This window comes from Liolophura sinensis, chromosome 8, assembly GCF_032854445.1.
Source record: "Liolophura sinensis isolate JHLJ2023 chromosome 8, CUHK_Ljap_v2, whole genome shotgun sequence".
Lineage (NCBI taxonomy): Eukaryota > Metazoa > Mollusca > Polyplacophora > Chitonida > Chitonidae > Liolophura > Liolophura sinensis.
Genome location: NC_088302.1, coordinates 16,369,687 through 16,390,481, shown reverse-complemented (window position 1 = coordinate 16,390,481; position 20,795 = coordinate 16,369,687). Strand labels below are relative to the sequence as shown.

At 40.4% G+C, this 20,795-nt stretch overlaps 1 protein-coding gene across 2 annotated transcripts; it reads left to right on the top strand.

Moving 5' to 3' along the window:
* Positions 1 to 2,966: 2,966 nt before the first annotated feature.
* LOC135473837 (uncharacterized) lies at positions 2,967 to 19,876 on the top strand. Of its 2 annotated transcripts, none has more exons than XM_064753747.1 (6): positions 2,967 to 3,096; positions 15,187 to 15,405; positions 15,984 to 16,160; positions 16,668 to 16,736; positions 17,456 to 17,665; positions 18,398 to 19,876. In XM_064753747.1, the coding sequence occupies exons 1-6, from the start codon at positions 3,054 to 3,056 to the stop codon at positions 18,646 to 18,648; spliced, it is 969 nt and encodes a 322-aa protein (XP_064609817.1). In that variant the 5' UTR covers positions 2,967 to 3,053; the 3' UTR covers positions 18,649 to 19,876. The 2 variants fall into 2 exon arrangements, with proteins under 2 accessions (XP_064609817.1, XP_064609818.1); XM_064753748.1 differs by lacking the exon at positions 2,967 to 3,096 and adding an exon at positions 5,406 to 5,477.
* Positions 19,877 to 20,795: the final 919 nt, after the last annotated feature.

Sequence of the window (20,795 nt, the reverse complement as noted above, 5' to 3'; positions counted from 1 at the left end):
CTCGTTAAGACAATTTTCGGCACAACTTCAAATTTGCATCCAAAATAACCTGATAAATCCCTATTCGTTCGATACTTTAGCGATGTAGGCTAAGTGTGGTTAAATTCGTCAACATTATTGTATAAACCATTTTGGGCTATGACCAATACTTGATTAAGAAGAGAAAACTCATGAGATGACGACATGTGTACAGTGCAGAATCTTTACTCCCTTTATTAGACCAGGGTCTAGTAAAGGTCTCGGTGATGCTTAGTCCACCGGTAGGGACCAGGCCTCGGGGATGCTTAGTCCACCAGCAGAGATCAGATCTCGGGAATGCTTACCTCACCAGCTTAACCTGTCTGATCAGCCAATGACAATCGAGCATCACACATGATCTAGGGACACGGATTTATTTATTTATTTTTTTTTTTTTGATTGGTGTTTTACGCCGTACTCAAGAATATTTCACTTATACGACGGCGGCCACCATTATGGTGGGTGGAAACCGGGCAGAGCCCGAGGGAAACCCACGACCATCCGCAGGTTGCTGGCAGACCTTCCCACTTACGGCCGGAGAGGAAGCCAGCATGAGCTGGACTTGAACTCACAGCGACCGCATTGGTGAGAGGCTCCTGGGTCATTACGCTGCGCTAGCGCGCTAACCGACTGAGCCACGGAGGCCCCCGGATTTATTTATTTATTTGATTGATATTTTACACCGTACTCAAGAATATTTCACTTATACGACGGTGGCCAGCATTATGGTGGGAGGAAACCGGGCGGAAACCCACGACTATCAGCAAGTTGTTGACAGACCTTCCCATGTACGGCCGGAGAGGAAGCCAGCATGAGCTGGACTTGAACTTACAGGGACCACATTGGTGAAGGGACACGGACAAATATCCTCCACACATTACACGTGTATATAGTGCAAATTTAATTCATATGTCCATTGTTTGGTCGTTGAAGGCTGACAGGCTTAATTTCGCACCATAGTAAGGTATAGCTTCCCTCACCACATGCTATATGCGATACATGCTATAGACATCGAGCCCAAAATAATACACACCGTGACAGTCTAATCCAGGTGTTCCCCAGATAATTATAGTTCGTGTCTAGAGTAACATTCTCCACAGGCCATCGGCCCCAAAAGAAACAAATCAATGAAAATAGCCATTTTTAGAGCAAAAGATCATCAGAGACCAATATTTTCAGGGCATCCAATCCAGGTAATGGGTCACGGGAGACCGCGTTACACGCAGGACCTCATCCGGGCGCTTTTCATGTACCTTATATTCCTCCCGATATATATATATATATATATGTATATACATATATATATATATATATATATATATATATATATATATATATATATATATATATATATATATATATATATATATTTGTACGTTTTGGCATAATCTTCGGTAAGTTAATTGACATTTTTGTTTCATCTGTCTTTTATTGTTAATGTTGTGTTGGTTGAATTGGTCATATATTCAAAGTTTTATTTTTCTTTTATTATTGTGAATGTAGACCTGTGAGAATAACAGAGATAAAAGTGTTTTGGTACATATAAGCTCTTCTCACACGCAAAAATAAATCGCAATCCACACACAAAAAAATGCTGTGTGAAGTTAAAAGTGTGAAAATTATTTAAGCATTTGCAAACTGTATTTCGTGTGTATCAAGGTATTGCAAGCTATTCCTGATAGGGGCAGACATTCATTGGTGCGGCATTATACACGCTGACGGCATGTCATGTAACAATCCAGGGTATTCGGTACGTATGTACACCATGAAACGCATAAAGAATGAATCGTCGCTGAATTGCCTCGTGGCCGTGTTAGCCAACATACCGAGGCTAGGAATTTCAGGTACTAACGTTTAAGGAAATAATCCAGAAATCCAGTCAAATCTGACAGTCAAGTGTCGATTCGGTATCTCTTTGGTAGTAATTCCCGTGTTTACCCATAACATTCCAACTGTGTAATTAATGCTCAAGACAAGTCCTTGTACAACCAAAATAAGCTATGTTTATCGTTAAGTCGTAAACAATGACATTCTTTTCCATCTGGTCTGTACGTAAAACAGTACCTATGCAAACCCCAGATAAACCTGCGTATACCTGTTGGGTATATGATACGTGTGACTTAGTATATAAGTCCGGGGGCTAAATTTGTAAATAAATTATCAGTGTGCGCGTGGATATTTCTGAAAAAAAAATATTGCGAGACGTTCCGACGTCGTCTCAATAACCAGGAAAAAAGAAAGAGTTAACTTGGCAGAGAATATTTGACATGTATAAGCCATGTAGCTTACTCGAGCATGTTGTCGTTGTTTCTTGTGATAGGGTCGATTGCTGTTGATGATCAAAACACCGTCTGCATTATGTAAGCCAGTGATATACGATATGGGAACTGTGTCGTGCTCGGTTTATCAATAATAAATACATTCCGCTGCGCTTGATCTCGGAAAGGCTGTATCGTCACAGCTGACCTGGAAACCGTCCACAACGTGGACCCGGTGCCCTCGAGAATGTGGTATGTCGAAGTGGCACCGGTACCAGGGCGGGGCCCGAATGCTACTCTTATTGTGGATCTCGGACTTTAGGCTGTGTAATAATAGCACCGTGGTGTTTTTATTTCATTTCAAAAGCGTTGGGGAATGGGCTCTCCGGAAAAAAGCATTTACCTCTTAAGAAAGTGTTAAACACTGCGCGCCCCGCTGACTACACGGTTGAAGCAGTCAGGCGGAACTTGAAACAAAGTGGAAGACCTGAGGATGTGGCGAGCTCAGTACGTTGAGAAACAGTGTGTATCTAACATCTACGACAAACCTGATCCACAAGCCGTCTATTCTTGACCCCGTCGAGACAAAAGGTCTTTCTTTTTTAAGACATTAGAATGGAGCGATATGTGTACACCAATCCATCTGCCGAACGGTGGCAAAACGAGGTCAGTCGAACTGTAGACGACGGAGTTACGTGTAGAGTTGAAAACTTACCTGCGGATCTGTGCGCACCGGAGGAGGGGCGTTTTGCGACGAAGAAGCAAAATGACACGACTATGAGAACTCAAAGAGAATCAGCCCGAGGGCCCGGGGAAGAAGGTGGGTACATTGGCTTCATATTTGAGTGAAAATGGTTGCGTAAATCGTTGTTTTAATTGCCAAGGTTTCTGGTTGTCTTTAGACAAGATGGGGACAATCACTCAGGCGTGACGCACATACCGAGAGTACCGTCGAATACATGTATATATATACTCATACCATATGTTCAGAAAGATATGGTAGAATGGAGATAGATTGTAGTATATGCTGGAGGGACATTTTTTACATATACATACGCACCTATCCTTATATACACAGATAAGAAGGGGTTTCTATAAGTCAAGGCTATCACTGAACTCCTCAAGGTCTTTCAAACTGCTCATTAGAGTGTGAAAGAAGGTAAAAAGACCATGCAGTTATTACTCGAGTTAATTAACAGAGAGTAATCAAGCAAAACATGGGTAGGCAGTATGTGACAAAAATACGAAGATAATTGCCATTTATGAGGTACAAGTATATACGTTTACTGTTTACAAGCATCATAAGGTCATTATGTTTACTGACATTACAAAACCATCCTCGCCCTCCCTCCAGCCGGTTTGTTAAAGCCCCAGAACCAGGTATCCTGGGTGAAAGTTAGTTGGTTTTATAAGACATCTTTTTGGATAAAATTACGTTATATGTAGTAATTAACACATATCATGGTATACTTAACAATGGGACTAATAAGACGAACCGGCATTTCAGGAGTTCCGAGAGTTCAGTTATGGGCAAGACAGGGTGGGGGCTCTCGCAAACTAGCGCAGCTAAAAGGCGAGATTTTACGGTATTTACTAGACTGAATATACATCTCGCATAGAGTCTGTCGCCCGGTCTGCAGCTACCGTAAAATCACACCTTTTATTTGCGATCATTCACGAGAGCGCTTACTCTGTCTCATCCAAACCAGCGTGAACTTACGAGATTCCTGAGATGCCAACTCCACTTACTGTATGACCATTTCTATGTATATTTCTAAAAACTATTAAAAACACAGCCTTTTAATATCTGCAAACAGACACGATCGCTGCTGGTATACTGGCTCTGTATACCTCTAGTAAGGTTCTTAGGCCAACATTGTGAACAGCGGGTTTGAACCTAAAGTAAGCTCAGCGTGACCCATCTACCTCGATAGACGGAATAATGTCAGTGTTTGAGTAAAAACAACATAGCGGAAATGTAACTCTCCAGTTTGCCGGTGCATATGCACTCCAGCCGGAAAATCAACACGTCCGGTTTTCCGGTTTGACTTCATGAAGTTCCTCGAGTGTGCCAGATATGGTGTTGTGTATTGTTATGTCTATACACCTAGATCCTAAGAGAGTCTGTCATATGTAGCCATGGGGAAATACTTATGTTGCAAAGAAGAGTGCTTGCATGATTCTGTTTTGTTCGAACACATTTTTGTGCGTACCAGAATACTAAATAAAAGAGATTCCTTGAGAATGGGGTATGGTTAAGTAAATCAGGTCTGGCTTCTCTTTTTCCACAAAAACGTCTAAAAGAATAGTTTGTGAAATATATCTCGCGTACAGGTCATAAAACATACACTAGGCGTCCAGTCTTGAATTTTTGACAACACTAGACCAGATGTTTCGGAAACATGCTCCATAAAATCTCAACAGATGATTTAAAAAAAAGACACAATAATATCTTGTCTCTAATATTAAAAGTCTCGCTTCAGACTCATCGTCTAAGGTATTGAGGTTATATCTGATGATCGAGTCAGCTCATTGTCTCATTGTCCTAGATTTCGTGCTGCGATAGCAACATATACATGCCCTCAACCCGTTCGACTATATAAATACCATACCGATGCAAAGCCAGGCGATTATGTGTCTGGAACAATGGAAAGGTTGTTTTGCAGTAGTGATTAGTTGCATCTATTTGTTGATGAGTACGACAGACCGTCGTTCGGGTGCATCTGCTCGACTGGGACCAGATGACGGGATAAGGTTAGCTGTCGCTGAGCACGACGACACTTTGAGGGGCTGTGCGTGCGCTGGAGTGGTGGGTGGGTGTATTACAGAGATTGTGTAATTGTATCGAATAGACCTCCCTCTTTGACAGCACATCCTCGCGGACGCTTATCGATCCCGTACTCAGACCGCTCGAGCAGGTGAAAACCAACCCGTCATTCCGGCATTTTCGCTGTACTTAAAGGGAAAATATGACAGACACGATATATAGGATACCGTGCAATACTGAATCTTGTCCCCTCAGACCCTGTCTGAGGTAAGATGGGTCGATGTACCTGCTGATCCCTCTGCCATTGTCTGTTGGTTACACGACTACTGGAGACCGCTGATCCAGACCTTGCTTACCCATCACGAAATGCTATCTTTGAGTTCGCTAACGGTCATATCTTCCTGAAGGTGGCCAGAAGATAGGGCGATGGCTGGGTGAGTGGATAAGGGTCTACTGACATACCTAGTGGCAAATTGTCGCTATGATGTGTGGAATACTCTGGACTAGAGCCAGTCATTTGCCGGTACACGGAGAAGGTGAGGGACAGACATTATGTAAAGACACTATGTTTTTCTGCACGTTGAGAGGTAAGGTGCAGACATTCTGTGCAAAGACGACGTTTGTTTTGGGGGATTGGGAGGGGATAAGGTACAGATATTCTGTGAAGTCACGATGTTTTTCCGGGGGGGTGGGGGGAGTGGGGGCGGGGGAGATGGGTAAGGTGAAGATATTCTGTGAAGACGCGATATTTGGGGGTGGGGGAGGGTAAGGTGCAGATATTCTGTGAAGACGTGATGTTTGGAGGTGGGGGAGGGTAAAGTGCAGATATTCATTGAAGACACGATATTTGTGGGTGGGAAGGGTTAGGTGCAGATATTCTTTGAAGACGCGATGTTTGGGGGTGGTGGAGGGTAAGGTGCAGATATTCTGTGAAGACGCGATGTTTGGGGGTGGTGGAGGGTAAGGTGCAGATATTCTTTTGAAGACGTGAAGTTTTGAGGAGATAAGGCGCAGACAGACTGTAGACAAGAAGGTTAAAGTGCAGACGCTCTGTAAAGACATGATGTTTTGGGTATGGTGAAAGGCAAGGTGCAGACCATTCTCTAAAGACATGAATTTTGAGCACGTTGGAACGTAAAGTGCAGACGCCCTGTAAAGACGCGATGTTTTGGAAGGGGTGCATTTTGAGAGTTAAGATGCATATATTGTGTAAAGACATGATATTTTAGAGCACATTCACAGGTAAGATTCGGATACCTTGTTTTGTTCCACACAGGCATTTTGTAAAGACAATATGTTCTGGTTGAAGCATGTAGAGAGGTGATATGCATAAATATAATACGGATGTTTTCTTGGCACTAAGTTTCAAAAACTTATATTCTATTATTTTATTCTATATATTCTTCCATTTGTATGATCCCGTCCTAGTTTCATACTTTATATACTTTCTGGTGGTTCTCTGGTGGTTTGTGTTATACGTCGTTTTAGGAGTTGGCCTTGTGATTATTGACCTGAAACCTCCTTATTGATTGACGTCTGTTATCCGAATGTCTGTTTCGACGTGAAAAATTTAAAGGCTAACTGAAGTCGTCCATTGATAGATAGATGAAGGAAAAAAGTATTTAGACGTAATGTGTTGCTTGGACATATTATTATGATGTGGTTAGTCGCTCGACCCACTAAATTGATGTAGTGCAATCGTTTTGCGCCACAAAAAAATACATATAGTGTACCGTATAATTAAGACAAAACCATTAACCTATTTAGACATGGACTTGCACGAATACGTATGTTAGGAACATAGATCAGTGACGTCTAATAAATTGCAATTAACATCACTGTATTTCCACACGCCATGGTGCTGGAGGTGTGCAATTTGCCTGTGTATTTACATGATCAGTTAGAGTAAAACCCTAACCTAGGTAAACTGACAGGAGGCCGTATTTCACTGGTTACAAGTGACCATTTCCCAGTTATCACGCTGTCGTCGCTGCTCTGGTTCTAGACTCCAAGTTGTCTAGTATATGTCTTTGTGTTTTAATTGCATGGCCGTGCTCTGTCCGCTACGAATCCTCGCCCCATCGTACTATTGTGTGGTGCAACAAAAACCTGGAGGGAATCTGAATTACTGTATTTTAATCCCTAAGGAATCTCACATGTCCTCCTCAAGGCAATGTGTTGGCTGTTATGCAAGTCCCGCATGGAGGGTGTTTACAAATGACAAAGGCAAAGGCCTTCTTCTCGTTATTGAATGGTACTGCAGAACACCTTGATCTTGAAAGTCTGCCCTTGCTCGCCATTGCAATTGCACTTTGAGTTCATCATTGAGAATTAGAAGTCTCCACTGAACTGGCATGTTTGAAAGATAGTGTTTATATGACCAAAATTTCAGATTTGATGTCTTGAAAAGTTTCGGCATTCATTCATCTATGTGTATTAGAGAAACGCTTATGGTTGCGCGTTAGAGATTTGATCCTTAAAGAGTTTTCTTGTTTTTCTACATGGACCCATGGGTACTCGGGTAATTCTTCTTTGACCATGGGTACTCGGACAATTCTGCACTGGCCAATGGGTACCCTGGGCAATTCTACACTGACCTATGGGTACCCTGGGCAATTCTACACTGACCCATGGGTATTTGGGCATTTCTATTCTGACTCATGTTACGTGACATGATCGTAGGCAATTCTACACCAATCTATAAATATCCATTTTTTCGTGTTTAAGCATTAATTTGTCATTTCTTCCTATCTTAGCATAAATAGTGATGTTTGGAAATATTTTCATGTTGCTAAACCGATATGCAATGTCCCTGATAATTAATGCCCTAGGTACTATTGACTTTCACGCTTGTCGTTGTGCACTAGCGTAATCTGATCGTGGTGATGAAATTTTATATTCACCGATTTCTTGAATGATTTGACTTTGGCGCACTTAATTAGTTTGTTTTTCTCAAGTAAAAACCCTATAAAATGTGTGTCTTCTGGCACTCGGATTTTATAATAGGCTTGTTTAAGCTTGGCCGCTTTAGCCATGGAACTAGAGGGTGTAGGAGTTGCTACATTTTCATCATTTACGTGAACTGTAAGAATAAACCCCTAACAAGGGTAAACTGACACCGGATTTCATCGGTTACGTGCCACCATTTGCCGGCCTGGTCTGGTCATTGGTCTGGTTTCATTTTTCATGTTGCAGACCCTTGTATTTCATATTCATATGGTTTAAATAATGCAGCCTTCTAAATGTATATAGCTACGAGCTGCATGCTTCGCCCTGGTTATGCAGCTTTACGAATGACAAGTCTTGTTACGTGTGATATCTTACTGCGTCTGTGCGTAATGCATGCACGGTAAATAACCCAAATTCGCCCAAAAATTGCATTTTTAGAGACAAATAATATCTAATGTTGATGCTGAAACTTTCATTTTCTGGTGAGATATCCCCATACCGGTACCTTGTAAACAAACCTCAAAAATCTTTCCAAGGACAATAACACTCTCAGAGAGAGGCAAAATTTTGCAGTTTAGTCACGGGTGAAATTTTAGGTCATTTACTGATAACAGAGTATGCCACAGCCGAGATCATACGTCAGCGTTTGAATTTTGCTACATGTTGTAACATGGCATGCTTATGCAATACAAATCATTAGACACCTGCTCATTTAGCTCAGTAAGTATTTCGGATTATACGTGATAATCTGTAGCACACCAGGTATCGTACGGGAATAGTCCTCATGCCCACCCAAAGGTGTATTGGGAAACGTGCCGCCTACATTTAAAGGTATGAAGAGCTACGCATTATTTTGGAATGTCTTTCTGGATATTTAAAAGGCGACGTCGAAAAAACATTATGTTCTCATTAAGAGATCAAAATCGCCCACGCGTGAATATGGTTCGATCATTGGCGGAATAGTGGTGATCTAGCGAGAAAATGCGTGAAACTCCTGCTGGGTGAGCTGCAGGGTATAAATTAGTTTGGATGTAATAGCCCGTGTACCTCTGTACACGTTGTCACCTATCGGGTAATATCGTATGACAGTCACCACCATTGTAGCAGGTTGGGAAACTGGGGATTAGGATAAACAGTGGTAATTATATAGTGTCTACCATAATCCGTTAAAGATAATCCCTGCCAAGATTTGCCGTCTGAAACAAGTCAGCTCAACTCGTACAATCAATAAGTCATTCAGCTGATAGTTCGAAGTTTCGACGTCATTTTTCAGCTTTTGCTCGTTCTTTAGCCGGTGTTTTTTTGCTTGAGTCTTTTGCTTCTTTAACTGTGTTCCGTTTTTCTCGCAACGAATGGCAACGTATTTATATTGCTGCTTCAGCTTTAAATTCTAAATATAATACAAAAAGGCTACAGCTTGGAGAGTATAACTAGAGCGGCGATGTTAGTGCGGTAGTTGTTCATGTGAAGGACGTTGTACATCACTGGTCTAGAAGTACTCAAAATACTTTTTATTCATCACTTGTAATAAACATGTAATTCACATGAAAACAATGCCAAAGGATCCTGATGTACCCGACTCAGAATTGAAGCACCGACTAAGCACACACCCCAACCCTGACCGAACGGCTCTTTCAGCTGTGCATGCAGTAGGCTTTCACAAATGCTGCAGTGCTAAGTTTAACTGGAATCCACTCACCACTGGGCTGGAAAAGTAGTAGACTTATAGCCCATTATTAGGTCTGGATGTTGAAAAGGTTGCGAAGCAAATTTCACAAGTCTTCTGTCACCACGGTCTAAAACCTGTATAGTTTAAGGAGATAATTCGTGAAGTAAATGGGTTGACATTTAACATTAGCCCATTCAGACTCCAGTGAAATGTGAATTTGCTGTGTGAGATGACTTTTTGCGGCCATTCACATTACACTGTATTCAAGCAGACATTAACACAAGTAGGTCCATGACCAATGTTTAATATGTAACATGTGATCTTTTGTATAGAGAGGCTGTGAACCTTTTCCGAAAAATACTTCCTAACCATTGAATTGCAAACAAATCACAAAGAGGGTGACCGTTAACATATATGGCCATATTGAAGAAGTAGAACTCTAGTTTCACTTTCATTTTTCCTCCTAAGTTAAGTCATGGAGATAGGAACAAAGTATATTTGAAGAATACGTAGACCAGTATCGTCGGAATTTCCCAAACACTTATCGCGAACTTAAATGCTCCGAAACTCAACGATGTTCTATTTTCTGGTATGCATCTTATAGATTGATACACACTTAGCTCATTGCTTTTTTGACTTGCCAACACTGATCACACACTTAAACACTCTGGAACGGAAACAATTTCTTTTTTCTAGCATGTTTAATGTACTGTTGCACAATTATTTTAGGACCAAGTACAAAACTGAAGACTTGGCTTAAAGTTAAATTTGGTAGTTCAGTCTGGATACAATTTTGAACAACCGGGCGCAGAAGTTTAAACCATGGGCACATTACGGTGAACATGTAGACATCATTTATCTATCCCAGTGGCGAAAAATGCCAGTCGTGAAGGTGAAAAACTACGATAGCCAGGAAGAGGATCTTGGAATACTATTTCACAGTCCAACTATGTAGCTTGTAGCAAGAACGATCGTTTCAGTTACAAATCCATACAATAACGAACAGTTGAAAAGGGAATACACAAGTAAATAAACTACAAGGGAAAATTACATATTTTATAATGAAAACAAAAACATCTTTGTAATGTTATTTTTTTTCTCTCTCTCTCTAGCTTCTTTGTTTTTTTAATACTTCTACTTCTCTGGCGCAAACATCTTTCTCAGAATAAAGACGGAGTCCTTTTTTTAACAGTACAAAACACTACAGATCTTTCCCTCCCATGAAAAGACTTTCTCCGCGCTTATAAGACTCTCAAAGGGAAACGGAATCGATTTTGATTGGCTGACATTCGAGATATACAATCCTGGGTCAAATCTTCTATTTTTTCCATCACTGACACTGAATAAATGTACCATACGTTGAACAGGTAATTTCAGCGTAGAGTATTCAGACTTACCTATCACACACAGTTACCCATCAGTGTTGATTCTGTTTGTTTTGATATACGAGCCCGCCATAGTGAATTTACCCACTTTGCCACCTGTAGATTAACACGTATAAGCTGCTGACCATATACCCCACCGCCCCCTTAATCCCCTTCTACAGGAGAGCCCTGTAAAACGAACGAATACCCATTGTCATTAGCGCTGATATATACTACAGTGACTACAGATGTGACGGGGACAGCTTATATAATAGTCACCCGTTGATAAACACGTAATCTGATGACCATACCACACCGCCCCATTAATCCCTTCCTATAGCAGAGCGACGTAAAACGGGCACATACCCATTGCTATTAGCGTTGATATATACCCGACTATAGATGCAGATCAGCGCGTAATCGGCTGACCCATAACTCATTCCAGCATTATTTTCTTGTTAAACGAGAGCCACGCACATAGACACATAGACAATGTCATGCTCTCGCGCTCATATATGCTTGAGTGGCAATACGTGTAATGTAGGGACATGTAAAGTATGTGTAAGGACAAGGTCGCTTAATGCGTGTTAGGAGAGATGGCCACAGCAGCTAAGAATGGGATAGATACATGTCTGTATATAGTATACTAAGTAAACTTACGGCTGACAGCGTATTCAACTAACCTATTTTTATCTCTGCTGTTTGGATGCATTCGTCATTAACTTAAAGTAAACATGTACATTGAGCTCAACAAGGAAATTTGTCGAACACAATGGAGTAAAAGAAATTGACATGTAGTGTAGTATATATATGAAGTAGGTTATAAGAGTTTCCCTCACAAGGCAATGTAGACGTATTCAATTTGCACGATAGCCCTTGTTTATATTCATTTATATGCATCTATTAAAATTTATTTTACTTTGAGTTTTATGGCAATGCCACACTAATTTAATCCATTTTGCATCCCCCCCCCCCACCTCTCCCCAGCTCTAGACTACAGGTAAGGTAGAAAGTGTTTAACTATATAGATATTCAATGACAACATACTTAAAGGAAGGAAAAGCGTTACAATACTAGTGTGGGATCGGTATCCATTATTAACGGCTCTGTAACAAGAAGAGAGCCCTTGTTATCCCCCGGGAAGAGACTTGCGGTCTTCAGAGATGGGGAGGAGGGGGGGGGGGGCGGGTGGGGCAAGTGACAACGCTTGTCTTTCGTAAGCGCTGGAAGTTGATTGAACGACTGACAGAATCACAGGAAACATCAAATGATTGATTATCTCAATGAGATTTTGCTTCTTTCATAAGCGCTGGCGAAGATGACTGAACGACTGACAGAATCAGGGGAATCACTGAATCTCCGTGCGTACTCACGTTATTCGTAAGCCGTGGCGAAGATGACTGAACGACTGACAGAATCAGGGGAATCACTGAATCTCAGCGCGTACTCACGTTATTCGTAAGCTCTGGTGAAGATGACTGAACGACTGACAGAATCAAGGGAATCACTGAATCTCCGTGCGTACTAACGTTATTCGTAAGCCGTGGCGAAGATGACTGAACGACCGACAGAATCGGGGGAGTCACTGAATCTCCGCGCGTACTAACGTTATTCGAAAGCACTGACGAAGATGACTGAACGACCGAAATAATCAGGGGAATCACTGAATCTCCGTGCGTACTCACGTTATTCGTGATCACTGGCGAAGATGACTGAACGAATGACAGAATCAGGGGATTCACTGAATCTCCGCGCGTATTCACGTCATTCGTAAGCTCTGGCGAAGATGACTGAACGACCGAAATAATCAGGGGAATCACTGAATCTCCGTGCGTACTAACGTTATTCGTAAGCCGTGGCGAAGATGACTGAACGACTGACAGAATCAGGGGAATCACTGAATCTCCGCGCGTACTAACGTTATTCGTAAGCACTGGGGAAGATGACTGAACGACTGACAGAATCAGGGGAATCACTGAATCTCCGCGCGTATTCACGTCATTCGTAAGCTCTGGTGAAGATGACTGAACGACCGAAATAATCAGGGGAATCACTGAATCTCCGCGCGTACTAACGTTATTCGTAAGCTCTGGTGAAGATGACTGAACGACTGACAGAATCAGGGGAATCACTGAATCTCCGCGCGTACTAACGTTATTCGTAAGCTCTGGTGAAGATGACTGAACGACCGAAATAATCAGGGGAATCACTGAATCTCCGCGTGTACTCACGTTATTCGAAAGCTCAAGTGAAGATGACTGAACGACCGACAGAATCAGGGGAATCACTGAATCTCCGCGCGTACTCACGTCATTCGTAAGCTCTGGTGAAGATGACTGAACGACTGACAGAATCAGGGGAATCACTGAATCTCAGCGCGTACGCACGATGACTGGTTCATGGACAGAATCAGAGGAGACATTAAATGATTGCTTCTCTCAGCGGGTATCCACTTATATTGACTGGTGCGGAGATATCTTGTAAATATTTTGTTGATGACTAAGATGAAGGTGTTATCCTACTTGCAATGGGTAAGTTTCATCCCCAAAAATGATATTTTATGAGATTTGTTTCACATATACAAATCAGAGGATTGGTGGTGTTTTCCTGTAGCATTTCCTTCCATCTACCCCTTTGCACTGGATGTGCGATAAGTGAAATCCATCATGACAACATCGAAGCGATGGTAACTCAGGTATAACGGCCCGTGGTTTATTCGGTTGGATTTGAACTCTAGCTCTACTAACCCTGGGAAAAGAGAAATTCTCACTGGCTATTCTCATGATATACAAAGCACTGAATCTGCGGTCACGTAGTATTCATGCTTATTTGCAAACGATGCAGAAAAAAAACAATCGCTTAGACAATACCATATCGCAATCTTTTACCACCACAGCAAAAACACATAACATTTGCAACAAGTAAATCACTATTATTAGAATTATTAGTGCTTTACACACCCGCAGTTGCGAGTCCATCCACCCACATGAGCGCAAAACCTTATGCTCAAAGTTTTATAAGTAATGGTATGAACTGTTATATGCAAGCTTTAGGTCGAAGTCTTCTGAAATCATCTGATTCGTAACAAAGTACATTGCTAAAAAAAACCCATCTCATTCGAACCACGCCACGATCGAAAAGGTCAAACACAAAACCCCAAAGTAAACGGCTAAAGTAAAACGTTTAAACCGGATTTGTATGTAAAGTTTGATTAGACTGTTGGCTTATATATTTAACCTCCTACCCAATCCGATTACCAAGATAAATAGAGCCTTATATATATATATATATAATATATATATATATATATATATATATATATATATATATATATATATATATATATATATATATATATATATATATATATATATAAGGCTATACGACTATAGTTTTCATTCTGGTAGCAGCGTTGTTACGATCATGTACAAATACAAGTTCATAGGAGAGGTAGGTAAAATAATGACATTTTGCTTTACCACTAACACAAGCTTCAACCTTACAAAAGACTAGCTTTATGCTAAAAGAATGTTTCGGAATAGTGTATGGTTTAATATTTTTGCACCACAGATGACGGTAATATACCATTCAAGTAGAGAAAAAACAACATAGAATCAGTCGTCATTGGGGCTACATTTAATAATGTATTGAGGGATTTGTATTACATTTACATTTATTCCTTCTACAATCTGGCGTTTGGTCTTTACAAAGAAAAGAATCCGTGGATTTACCTATGCTTCTTCTTGCACACTCATCTTGATGGCAGTGTAGACAAGTCTTCACAATCATTTTATTACGGGCATGTTTTCTGTGGTCTTGTTCTGTTTAGTTTTGAAAAACATCAAAAATCATTACAGGTAGCTCGGTTTGTTGACGACGAGATTCAAATGGTAATTAAAGATTAAATATTTTCAGTTCAATTTTAATTCATTAAGGCCATTTGGTGAGGCACTCGTTGATACCTGATTCCACGATGCCTCAATAAGGTTTGCTACAAGCTGTACTGGATCAAACTCAAATAAATCATGAACACTAAAAACAATTTTCCATCATCTGTCTGAATTTGAGATTGTTTGTTATTATTGATTTCTAAATAAATGAAATAACTTTGGCGCCTCTGTGTGAGTAACTAATGTTGTTTTGTTGTTTTGTATTTTGCAGGTGTGCGTTTCCTCTTGGAGATAGAGGAGCCTTCGACCCAAATCCCAACCGTTTCCTCAAATAGAGGTATGACCCGGGTTCAATCCTCTAACAGAGCTATAGTCCGGGTCCCTTCCTCCTTTGGCAACTTTGAGCAGTTGTTCCATGACGTGGAGGAGTTCCCATATCCACTTCCGCCATCTTACGAACGACGAGATTCCTACAAAGGGTTTTACTCAGGTAGGGTCATCAAGACCGTTTCGGAAGCGCTTGGTACTTAGAAAGCCTCAGCCATAAGTCTAAAAACTCGGTGTAATTTTACGCTTGTGTATAGCATTAAACAGTAATGAAATGACTACATAAGTGTAGCTTTTACGAGAAGACCAATACGGATTGCATGTTATGATAAAATAGCCTTACATTTGAATGAAAGTTGTCAGACACGCTGTACAGGAAATCAAAAACTCATGGCCTCTATTCACTATAACAATAACGTTTTGTTTCACTAACGATGTTTTGTTATAAAAATAAGGCTCCAAAGATGGAAAAACCGACAGAACATGTAATTATTTATTTACTTTTGATAGTCAGCATATTATGGGAGCTTTCTTTTCTCTAAACGTTTTTCTCTAAACTGTATTGTCATGGAGATACAATATATTTTAATTGTCACTAACGAGACTACAATTTCAATGGCGATAAAGATATAAACATGCTAGAAAAAGTGGAAACGAAAGCACCATCGTCATTCTTGAATATTCTTTGTTAATCATATTAGGTTAAGGTATTAATAATGGTATTGACTGGCTGTTTTCTAGACGATTCGCCGGAATCTCCCAACGAGCAACCTGGGTACAAGCGACAGGATTCGAGTCACATGAGGATGAGCCAAAGTTCGCTGCGCACGCTTGTCAGGGAAAGCTGGGAGAACACCAGAAGTTTCTCTTCATTCCAGAGACGTTTAGCCCCAAATCTCAACGACAAATACTGCATGAGTAAGATATCATCTTGTACATTCAGATGTTTATTACTTTTTGCACGTCTTGGAAAGATTGTTTGATTTTGAACATGCCTGCCCATCAGATATACTCAAATTTTGTCCTTTGTGCGCAGGTCTTTGCAGATGACTTTTAACAGTTTAACTAGATGCCAGTCTCCGATGGTTCTGTTGAAATGTGAAGTAACGTTTCTTTTGTCTTAAATACATTCTAGAAAAAAAGCAGTCGTCAAATGAAACCAGATCAGTGACGATAATGTGACTGCAGTGATGTCAATTGCAATTTATTAGTGGTCACTGGTCTAGAATTACTCTAGACTTCATACTCGTTGTTCGTACAACACAATGTGAAGTAATGTTACGTGGAACAAAAGCCGAAAAGCTCAGTTTTTCACTCTTTTCAAAATCCTCACGGGGTATGTTAGTAAAACATGTTAGCTCTGAATCTGATCAACTCGAATAGCTGTGTGAGATTTTAGGTCTATTATGTACCTTGACATTTCAGGGTTGAACATCCACGCAACCATCTTCATGTTCATGTATGTCGTGTATGGCGCTACGTTGTTAACAATGGGTGAGTTGTTCTGCTATTTTCTTTATCTAAACGCCTGTCAGTTGCATTCACATGTAAATTGTGTATAATCAAACCGAAAGATATCTGCATGAAATAACAACCATATACATGTACACAATTCATGGCTATTACTATCTGTATACCACGCCCACGCCCAGCCCATATATTAACTGAGTACATTAAGAGTCAAATTCAAACATTTCTGACTAAGCGCTGTCGTAGCCGTATGTAACATTTCATGTACTAAATACCATTTCCGTAGCCGAGTTTCTTTCTACGCATAGATGAGTTTCTTAAAACTTTTAAAAACTACCAGAGCGTGAAAGAAAAGGACGACTGGAAATTGAAGCAAAAACTCATCAAAACAATCAAAACATCCGACAATTTTACATCTTACCAAGTGAAAATCACCAGTCGAATCTGTTATGCAGCTGAAATCGTGTACCAATCAAACACATTCGCAGCATCTATTCATGTATTTACTACAGTCCCCTTCCCACACATTGGCAGCGTCTATTCATGTATTTGCTACAGCCACCTCTCCATAGATTGGCTGCGTCTATTCATGTATTTGCTATAGCCACCTTCCCGTAGACTGACAGCGTTTATTCATGTATTTGCTACATCCACCTTTCCATAGATTGGCAGCGTCTATTCATGTATTTTGCTTTAGGCACCTTCCCATAGATTTACAGCGTCTGTCCATGTATTTAATACAGCTACGTTCACTTGGAACCGCACGGAGGGCGTCGACGACATGGTGGGAGCCTACCTCATAGTCACCGGTGTCCTTAGTGTTTTCATCTTCCCTATCACGATCATGGAGTGGAGCCCTCGTATAGGAGGATGTCTGGACGAAGAATCCGCAGTGGGCAAACCCTATTACTTTTCAGTCGCCCTATTCCTGCGATTGTGCGCATGCGTGGCCGGTAAGATTTGTGTCTTTCGTTAAATTGCAAATTCTGTTTCCGCCTATTATCCATAAATAACCCCAGTGTTGGAAATTAAAATAACCTTTGTACCACCAGGTGTCTAGTGTTAGCGCCACCTTAGAAGTGCAGGCCAACTGATATCAAAGGGACAATACTCCGTTAAGACATGATGTTCTCGTTTAATGTGGAATTCAACTGGCTGTTTTGCTTTTGTAGTCAAAAATCGTGCGAGAAACTTTTATCAGTAGAATATCAGAGATGTGTCCAAGAAATGCCATGGTTGTTTCAACCATTCTTACGTTTAAGGGAAAAACTATTGTCTTCAGTTTAAACAACAATTCATTATTTCATTACACTAAAAATGGAATAAAAGAAACAAAAGTAATTCAAACTTTGCGGTGGAAGCAGCTTTTAGATTCGGAATGGGGAGATCTCTATTTTGGCGGATTAAGAGATTTTTCGAGTGTCTGGGAAGGTGTGGTTTACGCTAAACATCAACCTGACTGCTGTTCTGTGAGGGCCATATTGTGCAGTATAGTGTTAAAATTTAAAATAGTTAAAAATTAATAAATAAATAGTTAAAAATAAAGAAATAAATAATTAAAGATAAATAAATAAAGAAATAAATAATGAAAGATAAAGAAAGAAGTAGTTAAAATAGGTAAATAATTAAAGATAAATAAATAAAGAAATAAATAAATACGATATATTTATTCTCTCTGTTGACAGGTACGTTGTGTGTTTACTACCGTTACCCAGATTATCACGGCCCAAGCGCCAAGGCCGGGTTTGAGGCACACAAGTACGAGTTTCTGGCTGTTGGCGTGTCTGTGTGCATAGACTGGTTTGTGCTTTTCATCACCATCGTTCTGCCCACGGGATGCTATATCTGCTGTTATTGCTGCGCCAGAACGAGACTATGCAAACCCAGGAGCAAAATTCAGATGCAAGACAAACTGAAAATCATCAACGACTCCTGACGACAACAGCTGAATTGTCACCCGCTCGTATTTGGTATTGAAGTTAACTCTGGACGACGTTGTTTTGTTACGAATATCATTCTATTTTTGTACGTTTTTTCTGATCGTTAGGGCATATTCCATGATATGTAAGAGTCACGTGGAAATATTTCCGTGTAACTGTGATATACTGTGATGAACAATGACAAGTTCCGGTCTTGCTGTTATAGTGCATGAGGATAACCGTACAATGGCTGGTTTGCACAGTGTATGAGGATACCCGTGCCATGCGTGGCCTCTACAGTGTGTCAGGACAACCACACAATGGTTGGTTTGCACAGTGCCCGGGGATAACGAGTGGTTTCTACAGTGTATGAGAATAACCGTATCATGGGTGGCTTCTGTAGTTTATGAGGATAACCGCTCCATTGGTGGCTCATGAAGTGTATGAGGATAACAGTACCATGGATGGTTCCTACAATGTATGAGGATAACCGTGCCATGGGTGGTTCATGAAGTGTATGAGGATAACCATGCCATGGGTAGTTCATGAAATGCATGAGGATAAGCGTGTCATGGATGGTTCCTACACTGTATGAGGATAACCCAACCATGGGTGGTTCCTGTAGTGTAGTGGGACAACGATACCATTGGTGGTTCCTGAAATATTTGAGGTTAACCGTACCATGGGTGGTTCCTATAGTGTATGAAGATAACGGCACCATGGGTGGTTTCCGTAGTATATGAGGACAACCGTACCATCGGTGGTTCTTGTAGTGTTTGAAGATAACCGTAACGTGGGTTGTTCCTTTAGTGTATGAGGATTAGCATATATTAGAGTGCTACAGAGCGATATGTGTATAACTGTAGAGCGCAATATATCAGTACAGTTTGATGCGACTTGTACCGCGAAGTGATAATGTACTGTATGACGATAACCGTACACTATTAGAATACAGTTGTACCACTTCGTATGACTATAGCGATAACTGTACCCCGACGTGGAGGATATACATACAGTGCTGTGGTGTAGTGCAACCGCATCCGTGTTACTGTCACAAGAAAACTGTAATATATGCGTCTGCTGTACTATACGCGGATAAGTCTACAGTGTGGTTTCACTGTGGCAACTATATAAAGATAACCAAACGATGACCAATGAATCGTTTTTTTTTTCTTTATGATCACATACCGTATTGTGAGGTGCTAAAGAACTTATCGGGATAACCGCATATTAAAATGTGTATTACACTATTATAACTATGTAGGGATAAGCGTACTGTGCGGTACAACAGTATTGTGTGATGACAGCCCTTCTATGAGGCTCTACATTACTCTAATATACCTGTGAATGAATAAATATTTATGAAGTGAAAAAAATGTCATTATCGTTTGGCGTGCAATGGTGGTGTCATTCAAATATGATATGTTATTATAGTACAACGACTAACAAAAGACAGTAAGTGATATCATACTGTTATTGTAACTGGGTAAATAAACTTTACCTTGTGGTATTTCCAGGATGTACGGACTACTCTTATTAATAATGTACAGGTAGAAAGGAACTTGCAGGGATCCTAAATCCGAAATATTAACAATGTTGTACCGGTAGAAATACCAAAGGAATGTGCCTTTCTTATATTATGATACGTGTCCAGTTGAGGTTATACATTTACAAAGTCAAATCAGATGCTTAACTATGGTGTTACGAGGTGAGCGAATACGCATAAGTATGGTGTAACAAGGTTAGTGAATATGCATAAGTATGGTGCTTACAAGGTGAGCGAATATGCCAAACTTTCAAAGTTTTTACGTTTCATTACACGCTGTTATTCATTTCCACACCTATTATTGATGAGAAATGTTTCAGCGCCACCTACATCTTTTACCACTATTTGGGTATCACAGTATTTCTTAACACTGAGAATTATTAACCTTTTGAATATCTTAATATGTTGTTTTCAACAAGGATTAAGAGAAATTATGACAGGAAAAATAGATTTATCAAACAGTATTAAAAATATCTCACGTCCGATGATTACCAGGCTGATTTTTTTCAACAAGATTTTCTTGGCCGATAGCACTGGGCAATACTGACCTGAGATTTGTATTAACGTATATTCATGCACGACCATTCATATATTTTGCTATGCCTTTACACAAGTCGC